The sequence below is a fragment of the Panthera uncia genome (genome assembly GCF_023721935.1).
Source record: "Panthera uncia isolate 11264 chromosome E2 unlocalized genomic scaffold, Puncia_PCG_1.0 HiC_scaffold_19, whole genome shotgun sequence".
Classification (NCBI taxonomy): Eukaryota; Metazoa; Chordata; class Mammalia; order Carnivora; family Felidae; genus Panthera; species Panthera uncia.
Window position 1 is genome coordinate 30,545,997 of NW_026057588.1, and position 13,636 is coordinate 30,559,632.

The 13,636-nt window shown below is 45.1% G+C and overlaps 2 protein-coding genes across 2 annotated transcripts in view; both read left to right on the top strand.

Annotated features, from left to right (window-relative positions):
- Positions 1-13,636, top strand: part of LPCAT2 (lysophosphatidylcholine acyltransferase 2) — an 86,191-nt gene that overhangs the window by 57,904 nt on the left and 14,651 nt on the right. The window contains exon 10 of the mRNA XM_049621213.1: positions 489-642. Within this exon, the coding sequence (XP_049477170.1) occupies positions 489-642 (154 nt within the window). The remainder of the gene's footprint in view (positions 1-488; positions 643-13,636) is intronic.
- On the top strand, positions 7,273-12,993 carry CAPNS2 (calpain small subunit 2). Its single transcript, XM_049621617.1, has one exon. It carries the CDS (start codon positions 11,374-11,376, stop codon positions 12,127-12,129), a length of 756 nt encoding a protein of 251 aa, XP_049477574.1. The 5' UTR covers positions 7,273-11,373; the 3' UTR covers positions 12,130-12,993.

Consider the following 13,636-nt stretch of genomic DNA (forward strand, 5'->3'; position numbering starts at 1 on the left):
CATTTCTTGTTCTGTCACATTGCTCTTCTCAGTTACTTTTCTTTCGCACAGATATTCGGGGGAAATTAGTCTTACCGATATCCTTTAAAAGGCTCAGAAGCCTGGGGGGCGCCTGGGTGCCTTAGTCGTTTAAGCGTCCGACTTTGGATCACAAACCATGATCCCATGGTTTGTGGGCTCGAGCCCCGTGTCAGGCTCTGTGCTGACAGCTTGGAGCCCGGAGCCTGCTTCAGATTCTCTGTCTCCCTCTCTCTCTCTGCCCTTCCCCCTCTTGTTTTCTCTCTCTCAAAAATAAACATTAAAAAAAAAAAAAACCCTCAGAAACCTGTATACATGTTCCATAAGTATCCCCAAATACCCATTTTATCTTCATTTTCAAATGTAACGATGTACAATATTTTTTCCCTCAGACAAACGAATGTTCGTAAAATGTCCTTGTGGATTGTAAGGGGCTGACAACACGCATCTCTGATTGTTTGTTTGCTTAGGTTAGATTGGGATAGCATTCGTAAGCAGTTGGACGAGTACGCAACCATTGCCTGTTGTTCCAAAGGAGGAAGAATTGGAATTGACGAATTTGCAGAGTATTTAAAGTTGCCTGTTTCAGATGTCTTGAGACAACTCTTCACACTCTTTGACAGGGTATGTTAAAACGTGATCTTCAACTTGCTAACATTCATACTCTGCCCGTCTCCACGGGGCATAAATCAGTACGGCATTAGAAGAACTTGGCAGGTCGCTGTTAGAGGAAGCGAGGCCGAGTGTGTGGTTTAATTTCATGATTTTGTTTGTTCCCCTTAATAAACGAGAGCAGTAGTAATATCATGATGTGCGTGTGTGCGTGCACGTGTGTGTTGCAACAGTTATGATAGTATCTATTTATTTTAAACACCAAGTCAGAAGTAAAGATTGTGACCACACAAAACCGTGTTTGTAATATGGAAATTGCCAAGGCCTCTTTAACTGACAGGAACTTAAATATTTATGTCAAAATTCATACATTGATGACAGGGGTGGTACTGTTCTGTTCTGAAGGTTTTGGACTTCCCCCAAAATGTGTGACCACCAAGTAGATTTTCTTTTCAAATAACATTTTATGACAAAGGCTTCAATTAAAGCTTGGCTGTTAGCCATTGTATTGGGGGTACAATTTTCTGCTTATGAATATGTCAGTACACGCAGTCAGATAACTGAATTGTCACGGAGTCTCCTTAGGAAAAATGTATGAAGGTTTCAAGTTCTCTATTTTTAATGTGTTTTTTAACATATAAAATTGACAGTGAAGTTTCCTCTCTTGGTTACAGTTTTACGAGGGTTCATAAATGCATCGAGGCATATAACTACCACTCCATTCAAGATCTATCACAGATGCAAAAAAGTATCCCCTGGGGCTATTCTTTTACAGTCAAATCCTTGCCCTACCCTTAACCCCCAACAGTCACTCCAACCCTACAGCTTTGCCCTTTCTAGACGCCATATAGATGGAATCGAAGGGTACATATCCTTTTGAGTCTGGCTCCTTTGGCATAATGCATCTGAAATTCAGCCGTGCTGTTGTGTGTATCAGTAATTTGTTCCCCTTTCTTGCGGAGTGCTATTCCATTGTATGGACGCAACATTCTTGGCGTATCCGCTCCCCAACTGAGGAGGGTTTGGTTTGTTTCCAATTTGGGGCCATTAAGAATACAAACTGTGAATATTCCTGCATAGGTTTTTGTGTGAATGTAGGCTTTCGTTTCACCTGGGTACATACCTAGGACTGTGGTCTTGTTATTCCTTATCTGAGAGTGACTTTATGTTACGTGGATTCCTGAAGGCTATTTGCGTGGTGAAGAGAGCTGAGTTGCTAGCTCTTCCCTTTCAACAATTTAATGATGATGTCATACTGCCTTCGGTCTCCCACAACTTTGCTCCTTACACTCCTTGTTCTTTCGCCGTGGCTTTCCTCACCAACCCTCCTGCCGTGGTGTCTTGTCCAGAGGTAGTTGCTCTCTGTGTTTTGATGAGAGTTTCTAATTATAATTGGAAGGAGAGGGAGGCTCAACTGGACTTAGTCCCTCCTGGCTGGCACCGGAAGTCCCCGTTCTCTATTGACCGCTGGGAAAAGATACTTCACGAGGACATGACAGCCTGATGACAGCAACCAGGACACGGCTTCTTTTTCCCTTTACCCAGAGCACACTCACGTTCCTAATGAGCTAGTCTGTGATCTCTAAGACTCATCATTCTTTAACGTGACTCACTTCAGCCACCTTCTCTGGGTAGTGCCCAGTGCCCTTTCCTTGGCTTGCTTGCGGCACACAAGCAATCTTTCCCTGTCCCTGACACTGCCGTGGCACTACTAGAAAGCATGATGAAGATTTAGGAGAAAGGAGAAGTAAGTCATCAGCTCCACCCATGCAAGTTGGGAAAACAGAAGAACTTCTCGCTTGGACTGTTACAAGTCTTTCTGTGGGATTTGTGTCGCATCCTCCTCTTTGACTCTAGATACCAGGCAAGTAATTTTAAATGAAGCTTCTATAAATATGAACATGGTGACAGGAAAGAATATGGCAGGGATGTACAAATGAGGACAGGAGATGGGGAGATGGGAAGCGCCGTGAAGCAGGAACCAAGGAGGAAGTTTCGAGCGCATCTTAGACCTTGTGCTCATCGGGATATTTGATCAAAATTAGACACGATATCTGTCGAGGTGGCCCTCCCTTCAGGTGTCAAACTGTCACCGCCAGCAGTGACCTGACCGTCGTCAGGACAACAGATCATGAGGATCTGGCTGTCGATCACTGATAGTCCCTGCCGGCCGCCCCGTCGTTTCTCTGACAGTGTTAAGTATGGGCAGGTTGGAAGTGGGGAAGGGAGCAGCACAAGGGTCACAATAACCCCCGGTGAGCCGGTTCCCTCTGAACTAGAGGGTACAGTGGGCTCCAGGCACTTAGGAGACTGGTGAGTGTTGGCAGCCAGTTTGGGCAATCACATTCCCGCGTGGACCGCTTCCACGGGTTCACACATCACTTACAACTGGGTTTGTCGCTTCTTTGTATAGTGCGACTTGGCTTTCGCTGCAGACAGTGAGATGGTCTCTCCAGCACTTTCCTTTTGATCTCCAAAGGTAGACAAAATAGTCTGGGGAGTTAGTGACTAGCGCCCGTGACCTTCCTTTCCTCTTTCCTTCTTTTCTCCCCTTTCTGTCTTTGTCTTTCTTTCCTTTTTTTTTTTTTTTTTTTTGTCTTTAACACATCCGCTTGTCTGTGCCTGTGAAGATTTGCTTTGTTTTGAGAAGGCGAATTATGCAATTGTTGCCACGCCCTGTGCGGGTGAGCTACTCCCACCCTAGGCTTGTTTTCTCAGTCTCTCTAAGCGATTTAGCTGGGGAATGTTCCAGGGGAAAGACAAGAAGTTCAGTAACGCCATAGTTTGTTTCCCTCAGAGTAGCTTATCTTGCTAAACTCAATGTTTCATGGGGGGGCGGGGGGGGGGGGGGGGGGGGGGGGGGGGAGGAAGGGTGGGAACGAGAAAGGGCGGGGTGTTCCTGTGGCTCTTCCAGCAGCTGGAAATGTTTGCAGTGCAGACAGCTGCCCGAAGCCTCTCTCAGTCTCTCCCAGAGTCTAATGTGGTTGTGTTGGTATTTGGGGGATGGGGGAAGAGACCTATCTCCCCACATTCCCTTACTCTTTCTATGTGCATTCTTGGCTAGTCTATAAAAACTTTGTAATTTTTTTTTTTTAATTGAAATTCAAGTCCGTTAACATACAGGGTAGTATTGCTTTCAGAAGTAGAACCCAGTGATTCATCCCAACAAGTGTCCTCCTTAATGCCCATTACCCACTTAGCCCATCCCCCCACCCGCCTCCCCTCCAGCAACCCCCAGTTTGTTCTCTGTATTTAAGAATCTCTTATGGTGTGCCTCCCTCTCTGTTTTTATCTTGTTTTGTTCTTCCTTCCCTTCCCCTACTGCGTGTTTCTTAAATTCTGTTGTGTTTCTTAAATTCCACATGTGAGTGAAATCATGCAATATCTGTCTTTCTCTGCCTGACTTATTTCACTTAGCATAATGTACTGTGGTTCCATCCGTGTTGTTGCCAATGGCAAGATTTCACCAAGTAGCATTCCATTGCATATAGATACACCACATCTTCCTTATCCATTTGTCAGTCAATGGACATTCGGGCTCTTTCTATACTTTGGCTATCGTTGGTAACGCTATCGTTGGTAATAATGGTTTTGTCTCAGTTTCGTCCCTAAAAAATACACTGTTGGTCCGGCCCCCTGTTGACACTCTGACAGGTCCCTTCAGACTCCCAGGTATGTATGTGGCAGCAGGTAAGGTCCCACAGAAGCATGGCATTCGTGATCCAAAGCACACCAGAGTTACCTAGTTTAGGGTCATTTCCTTCGGAGAGGTCTGATCTCTTTGAAAGATAGAAAAGACCTTTTTCATCTTGGCGTCGAATTTAGCTTCTTTATTTTTATGAATGCCCACTGAACTCTGCCTCCGATGAGTCGGGTGTCCAGATGAGTCAGAGTCGAAGGCTGAGACGATGGTGGTGTCTCAACATTTTTTATATTCACAATCCCGTTTTCAATACTAGGGGTTTTTTTTGCCAGCACTCTTGAAGGGATTGAAGTGTACTTAATGGGATTCGGAAACCACACTGGCTCAACCAGAAATCATTGGAACGCCGTCGTGTTTACAGTTACAAAGGGGTCTCGGAGTTGTCGATTTCGTCCTCCTCCAGCGCGGCGTCCCCAGCAGACCCGTGTGCCGCCGCCTCACCAGCAGTCTCTGATGTACCTGTGAGACGGAGTCCTCACGTCCCCCACAGCACAGCTCATCTTCGTTGCTAGCTTGACAGTGTGCCATGTCATCTGCCCTTTACCTCTCACTGGTAGCGAGGCCGGCGTCTCCTCCCCACATCTCGTGACACGCTCAGCTTAGTATGTCGTCGGCATCCATCACTCCAATACTATGCAAGCTCACTGGTGGCGGAAGCTGTATGTCAGGGGTCAGCAGACTTTCCCTGTAAAGAGCCAGATGGTAAATACTTTTTGCTTTGCGGGGCATATGGTCCCAAACTTTCAGGGCAACTTGTACAACGGAACAGAAAAGTTCATCTCATCCTACTCAGAAAGGTTTCTCTATTTACGGCCAGTCACGTCAGCTGCGCAAGCGCCCGGTCCTGACTCTCAGCGTGAGCAGAAAACCCGCAGGCTGCAGCACCCCACCTTGTCTGACAGGAAGGGGCAAGCCGAGATGCTTGTTATTGTTGGCACTCGTGATTTAACGCTGGCACTAATACCGAGAACCGGGCAGACAGGAAAGAACTCGGGATAAAGGAACGCATTCATTCCACATAATGTGAAACGGCAATAAAAGATCTACAGAAGCTTACAATAGCCAAAAATGCCGGAGTGTCAAAGAGCTGAAGTGCACACACGCTTTTCCTGTCTAATATTTCAACAAAGGACATAGTGAATGCCAGAAGAACTAAGTACCAGTTAGAAGGCGGACAGAAAGGGGAAAAAATCACGACGGTTTTCAAAACTTTTTTACCGAATTGAAAGAATCACCACCTACCTAAATTTTAGCAGGTGGTGGTCTGTTAGGCAATGTTGTTGGTAAAACAGATAATGAGCTCATGTTGGACTATCTATAGCTGAGGAATTCGAAATCAGTCTCTCTCATCTCTAAAGACAAATAACACGAGTAGCACCAAGGGAGGGTATCAGCAAAAGGCAGACAGAGGAGATGAGAATAAGGATTCAGAGTGATCGCTTTTAAATCAAATGTGGGGCATCCTACAAATTAATATTGGGCACTCTAAGGACGGACTCCAGTCTCTCAATCAGTCCTTAGACCTTACCAACATGCTTTGTTTTCATCAGCTTAGGAAATAGAGCAGTAGTCAGCAGACTACAGCCGATGGACCAAATCCAGCCTGATGCCTGTTTTGTTTAATAAAGTTTTATTGAGACACAGCCGTGCCCATCCGTCTATGGATTGCCTATGGCTGCTTTCTCTCTACAGTGGTAGAGGTGAACACTCACCAACAGTGAAGTCTTCTATCCTTTAAATTTCCAGTTCTGGTTTGATTTGTAATGTAGTTTCTCAGAGTTCCTGTTGATTCTAAACAACTCCTGTTGATTCTAAATCTCAGTTAATCAGGATTTGTTATACGAAATGTACCTATAGCGTATATGACACAATTAACAGAAAAAGGCCATAACCTTCTTCCTGTGCAGTCATACAAGTCGTCCTAAATGTTTGGTGGTCCTGTATGTCTGACCATTTCCTTCTTCACGTCTCAGGTTGACTGAGCTGCTCCATTCAATCCATTATAGTATTTTCTCTCACTGAGTGTTGTTCCGTTAGGAATATCCACTCAAGCGTGAGAATTATACACTTTATTTTTGGCTCCTCAATGCAAGTATACCTAGGAGGTGCTCAGAAGAAACAGAAGGGAGGCTGCATGAGTTAAAGCTTAGCTTTTTTTATTAGCACAAGCGAGCAATTGCTGGCCTCCTCTGTGAGCATCAGGAAGTAAAGAACAGAGCTTTGTAAAGAGCAAATTGCGTCCAACCAATTTAATTTCCTCCTATGACAGAGTGACGGTCCAAGATGATAAAGAAGAAGGAATAGATATTATCTATATGGGCTCTAGAAAGGCTTTTGATTTCATCCAACATGACATCTTCATCAATAAATTAGGCAGGTCTGGTCCAGATCATGGTGCAGTTAGGTGAAAGCACCCCCCACCCCGCCCCGCCTCCAATGGAAAGGATTCCCTGCAAGTGGGAGCTTGTATGTCCTGGGTTCAGCAGCCCCATCTCGGCATTCTCTTTGGAGGAGGAGCACCATGCTTGGTGGGTCACCACCAGGAATACTTCTGAAAAGCAGTGTGTCAAAGTGGAGGTGAGGGTAAGTATGTCCTTAAAAGTGGTGCAGCCAGACCCAAGACAAAGGAAGATGAAGTCAACATGTAGCATAAAAACACTTGGGCACGAGAAGGAAAGGAAATGCAAGGTAGAAACGACACCACCGTCACCACTGCAGGACACATGAAACTCTAGACTCCTAGAATTCTAGCGCTGGCAGGGCCTTCCTGTCAAACTGCCCACCTTCCTCATTTCGCAGAAAGCCGCCAGCCAGAAAGAAGAAGTATGGTGCTCAGGGCTACAGAGCTGGTCAGTTGCAGGACTGAGACTAGAACTGCTCGTCGGTATTCTTTTTACTTTAAACCATCGCTGTTGACTTTTTTATGTATGTCATATATGTATGTGTGTGTGTATTTTTTTTAAATCAAATGTGGGATATCCTACAAATTAATAGTAGGCACTCTAAGCACTGACTACAGTCTCTCAACCAGTCCTTAAACCTTACCAACATGCTTTGTTTTCATCAGCTTAGGAAATAGAGCAGTGGTCAGCAGACTACAGCTGATGGACCAAATCTAGCCTGATGCCTGTTTTGCTGGTTTTACTGAGACACAGTTGGGCCCTACATGTGTGTATATGTATATGTATATGTATATGTATATGTATATGTATATATGTGTGTGTATATATAACTTTCTTGAGGCATTATTTTGCATATCATACCATTCACCCATTTCAAGCCTACAATTCAGTGATTTTTAGAGTCAATTTGCCAAGTTGTGCACCCATCACCATAAATCAGTTTGGGAACATTTCCACTGTGTCTCCTCGTGGCATTAAGTGTTAGCTCCTGTCACCAGCTGTCTCCCAGCCGTAGGCAACCACTACTGACTTGTGAGTCCTAAAGTATGATTCTAGACCTAGTCCAGGAGAAAGACTTTCTGTCTCTACAGATTTGCCCTTTCTGGACATCTCCATATATTGGAATCATACAGTATATGGTCTCACGTGTCTGGCTTCTGTCACTTAGCGTAATGTTTTTTGCAGTTCGTCCTTGCCACGGCATGGATCAGTATTTGTCCTCTTTTGTTGCCAAACAGCCCTCCAGTGTATGGATATACTGCGTTTGGGTTATTCACCAATGGTTGGTACACGTTCAGGTTGTTTCTATTTTGGGGCCATTACAAATAATGTTGCTAATAGCATTCACGTATTACTGTTTACGATTTGAGTTTGGTAGCGTTTCCCCCTCAAATGGAGGCTAAATTTTCCAGCAGATGTGTCTTCTTCCCTTACTCTTTCTTCCTCCAGATATGGACAGTAGAGTTCCCACAGACAGCAACCAAAGTTACTATTAATGTTCTAATAAATAGCCTCAGGGGGTTAAATAGTCCAGAGAAGAAAAGGCCTGTTAATCTAATAGCAGTGTTTTATTCCAGGATGGCTTATGAGAAACTGGTAGCCAAATGCCCTCCATCTTCATGGAAAGTAAAGGAGGGGAATTGGATTTAAACCTCAGTGAAAACCACTTCAGCCGGGCCTGAGGAGGCGTGTTTTATGTGGCGGTGGCTGCTATCAGGTTAATTTGCAATATTATAAAAACAAAGCCCATGTAATTTCCTCTGAGAGGAGCTCATGTGAATGGATTCAAATCTGTCCGAGGCCAGATGGCCCTGTGATCCCCTATAAGGAAGATGGTCCTTTTGTGGTGCTTTCTTCTGTGTGGTTAGGGAAGACATTCGGCCTTTGGTGTTCACAGAGGCCATTTCATTGTGCCCATGAGACCAGTTATTGGAGTCGCTGTGTCATAAAACCAGTCGTTGGGAGTGTTTTACACAAACCACTGGGTGTGGCAGAAGGAGACATCGCTCCCATGTCCTGAACAGAGCAGTGTCCCCCAGCTACTGTTCTCTCCCTGACACTGGCTAGAACAATCATAATTCAGTTCTAGAATTGCACAACTTACAAAGTAATTTCACATCTCATCTCCTTTCGACTTTATACACGAGCTTCGGCAGCTCCCGCTGAGAGGTAGACTGTCACCTGGCGGTTCAAAGCCCTTGCCAGCCTGAGTCTGTTCTGTGGATCTGCCGTTATGGCCTGTCGTGCCGGGCAAGGGACTGTCATCACGTTGGTCTGTCACTTAAAGACCACGCATCCTGTTAGCTCCTCTGTATTTTTACTGCGCTGTCCCTTCACATCCGTCATCTGTTTGAAGCACTCTGGCTTGCCCTGTAGTCAGGCCTGCACATTACCTCGTGTGTAGGTAAGTGCTCTCCTTGGCAGAATTCATTGCACCCCTTTCGGGCACCCACCATGCTTGATAATACAGCACCATACCTTTCCTCAGTAGCCTACCTTCTCTGAATTTTTCTTTACTCATCGCGACTATTTTGTCTTTCAAAGGAATTCTGTGATACCTAAATACCAAAGAATACTATATGCAGATGTAATAGTTTAGTATTAATAGTAGAAATGTGAACATAGATGTCAGGTTATAATTACAACTAGTTTTTGGGGGGCGTCCTCGATCCTTGAGCACAGCAGTCCTGATGGATTCACCTCTGGATCCTAAACACTGAGCCCACGTCCTGATACCTAACAAATGACCCTGAGTCATTAAGAAATAGGCGGAGAGATGGTATTAACCATCATTTTGCAGATTTGAAATTGATTTCCAAAATGCTAAGCAATGTGATGGTTTAGTTATTATGTCCTGGCCACCTTTCCTAGAGTTCACTGGTAGACCTTCCAGAGACTTCTGACGGGCTGGTGCCTTCCCTCTCTAGCTAGCATCAAAGATAGGGTCTCTCAAAGTATTGTGCGGGACTGCTCGTCATAGACTGACTTTGGATACTCATTGAAAAAAATCAAACCAAATCTCCCAAATGCAACAAAAGCCAGACCCAAGATCAGAAATGAGAGGACAGTCTATTATCATTAGGGAAATGCACATCAAAACTGTAATGAGATGTTAGTACCTCATACTCATTACGACTGCCACCCGTCAGGATGGCTGGAGGAAGGGAGGGCAGGAAGGAGTATTGTGGAAAACAGTATGGAGGTTCTTCAAAAAATTAGACACCGAGTTACCATATGACCCGACAGTTCTGCTTCTGGGTATATATTCCAAAAGAATTGAAGGCAGGAACTTGAAGAAATATGTGTCCACCCACATTCATAGCATTATTCACAAAAGCCAAAAAGTGGAAGCAACCTTTTTGTTGCTTCCCAACAGACGAGTGGATAAACAAAATGTGTTCCGTACATACAGTGGAATATTGTTTAGCTTTGAAAAGGAAATAAATTCTGACACATGCTACCACACGGATGGACCTTGAACACATCATGCTGGGTGAAATAAGCTAGTCACAAAGGGACAAATCCTATGTGATTCCTCTTACACGAGGTACCCTAGAACAGTCAAGTTCATGGAGACAAAAAGTAAGAATAGTGGTTGTCGGGGCCTGGCAGGAGGTAGGAACAGGGAGTTAGTGTTTAATGGGGACAGAACTTCAGTTTGGGAAGATGAAAAGTTTTCTGGAGATGGATGGTGGTGATGGTCGCACGATAATATGAAGGTGCCTCATGCCATGGAATTGAGCTCTTAAAAACAGGATGGTGAATTCTATGTTATATGTATTCCACCACAGTTTTTAGAAATTTAATTCAAATTTTAAAAATAGGGTGCAAAGAGGTGTGTACTGTTTGACTCCATATATTTAAGGTACAGCAATTGATCGATGGTGTTCGTCATCAGAATAGTGGTTACCCTTGGGAGGGACGAGGCTCTGGGGGTGGTAATATTCTATCTCTTGATCTGGCTGTGAAGATATGGGCGTGCACAGTGTGTGAAATTCTCTGAGCTCTACATATGCCTGTCACACTTCAGAAAAGACTCCAAAAATGTACATCATGAGCCCGACAGCAGGCTACAGAATCAGAATCTCTGAGGATGGGACCTAGGGACCCTGCATCTTAATCCCCCTACCCTCTTCCAAGTTTTTCTTGAGAACACTGGACTTGGGGAATCTTTGCTAAAGGAGAGGGATTAGGGAACTATCCTCCCGATGATCAAGAATTCTGTTCTGCTCTAACAACAAATCTTCCTTAGGAAAGACATGCTTGACATCTTTGAGTCATTTAGCTTCTGTTGGGGAAATGCATGGTCATCTTTCAGATGTGGAGAAGTCAATGATGTATAGAAGCATGTATTTTAATATATTACATTTTAAAATAGTATTTTTGGTAATTCGTCATGCACACAATAGCTTACGAATATTTTACTGAGGTGCTGTAAAAACTGGCAGGTGCTAGGACCTAATGGAAATCAAGTATTCAGTAGGAGGGGAGACATAGCACCATGGGGCGTGGTGCCCTGTTAGCAGGTACAGAAAAGCCAGTTCTTCCACCTATAAGCTAATGAGACTCCATTTCAGCTCTCTCCACGCCATCTGCAAGGTATCAGCAGCTTTTACACTTGCTTGTTAAACCAAAAGCATGTTTCTGGCAAAGGCTTTATTGGAAGGGGCTGATCGGGGTCTTGGGGAAGCTCTTGGAGGCCTTCTTGGAGGAGGCGGTCAGAGAAGAGGAGGAGGAGGTGGAGGAGGAAGAAATATTGGCGGGATAGTTGGAGGAATTGTGAATTTCATCAGCGAGGCTGCTGCAGCTCAGTACACCCCAGAACCCCCTCCCACTCAGCAGCATTTCACCAACGTGGAGGCCAACGAAAGTGAGGAAGTTCGTCGGTTTCGGCAACAGTTTGCACAGCTGGCTGGGCCGGACATGGAGGTGGGTGCCACCGACCTAATGAATATTCTCAACAAAGTCCTTTCTAAGCACAAGGACCTGAAGACCGACGGCTTTAGTCTTGACACCTGCCGGAGCATCGTGTCTGTGATGGACAGTGACACGACCGGCAAGCTGGGCTTCGAAGAATTTAAGTACCTCTGGAACAACATCAAGAAATGGCAGTGCATTTATAAGCAGTATGACAGGGACCATTCTGGGTCTCTGGGAAGTTCTCAGCTGCGAGGGGCTCTCCAGGCAGCAGGTTTCCAGCTAAACGAGCAACTTTACCAGATGATCATCCGCCGGTACGCCGACGAGGATGGAAGCATGGATTTCAACAATTTCATCAGCTGCCTGGTCCGCCTGGATGCCATGTTCCGTGCCTTCAAGTCTCTGGATAGAGGTGCAGGCGGCCTGGTTCAGGTGTCCATCCAAGAATGGCTGCAGCTGACCATGTATTCCTGAAGCGGGCAGCGAGAAGCCAGCGCCCTCCCGGAGGACGGGACCGCCAAGAGCCTAGCCGCGCCGCCTGCACGGAGGCTGATACCCTGCCCAACAGCTGTCATTTCCTGCGAGCTCTTGCACCGGCCTGAATGCTTCTGAACTGGGGCGGCCCTTTAAACAGCTTCATTAAAACAGATTTTCTTTTTTTTTATGAAGGATGTTCTGAGTGGTTTGTATGTCAGCTTTTTGAGGTAGCGGACATATATGGACATATGCATGTGTGCTGTGGGGCGGGGTGGGGCAGGGCCCCAGCGGAGTAGATTTTAACGGGCCGTCGCTTATTTGGCGAGTGAGTTCCAAGGAGCAGGAAATTTGTTGTTATTGAGAGTGAAATTTTGAAAAACTCCTGGAACAAATCAAAAAAGCCCTCCAGAGATCTGTTTTCCCTTTAAAAAGGTGAGGAGGAGGAAAGTTCAAAATCTGTTTTCCTCTCATTTCACATCTGCTCTTTACATTATGTAAGAAAAAAAAGATGTATTCCTGGAAACCTATTTAACTGTATAGGAGCAGGTTCAGAAATGAGGAAAGAAGCAGTTTCACAGGAGGGGGGTAGATACATGTAGCTCTCTAACATTCCAGAATTCTTTTATTCCTGTTTCTCTAGTAAAATAAGCATGCGACAACCTTGCTTTGATGTATTTGTAAAGAGGGTCAGGGCATTGGAGAATGAAGGGCGGACCTGTAATCCGAAATGTCACTCTTAATTATTCTTACACGCACGTATGCAAAATCAGGCATGCCACGTTCATGTTGGCTGGCTCTTGTCACGTCTTGCCCTGCCTCAGAGCTAGGAATATTTGTTTTGCTCCTCTTAGAAAACGGCAGATAGAAGAGAAGTAAGCAAAGAAAAACAAAACGAAACAAAAAGTAGAGCTTATTGCCGTCAGTTATTTGGAATATGAAGCGATATAGAGATACGTAAAGATTTATAAGTATTGCTGAGGATTATTATTATAGTGGTTCGCAGCCCTGACTGCAATTCAGAATCAGAGAGAACTCTTCACGGATACTGATATCTGGCTCCCTTTCCGAATGAGTTAGAGAAAAATCTATCTCTAGAGGTAGGGCCCAGAGACGGGGTTTTTTATTATGAATATTATTATTATTATTACTATTATTATTATTATTTTTAAATGTTTATGTATTTTTGAGGGAGAAAGAGAGACAGAACACGAGTGGGGAAGGGGCAGAGAAAGAGAGAGACAGACAGAATCCGAAGCAGGCTCCAGGCTCTGAGCTGTCAGCACAGAGCCCGTAGCAAGGCTCGAACCCATGAACCATGACCCGAGCTAAAGTCGGACCCTTAACCGACTGAGCCACCCAGGCGCCCTGGAGAGATGAGTACTTTTAAAGCTCCCCCAGATGATTCCAGCAAGCATCCACGGTTGCCAGGCAGGGCAGCCGTGCTTTCTTGCGTGTGGCCCTCGGTTGGGCTCTTTCATTTTGATTCAGGTGATTATGGTGGGGC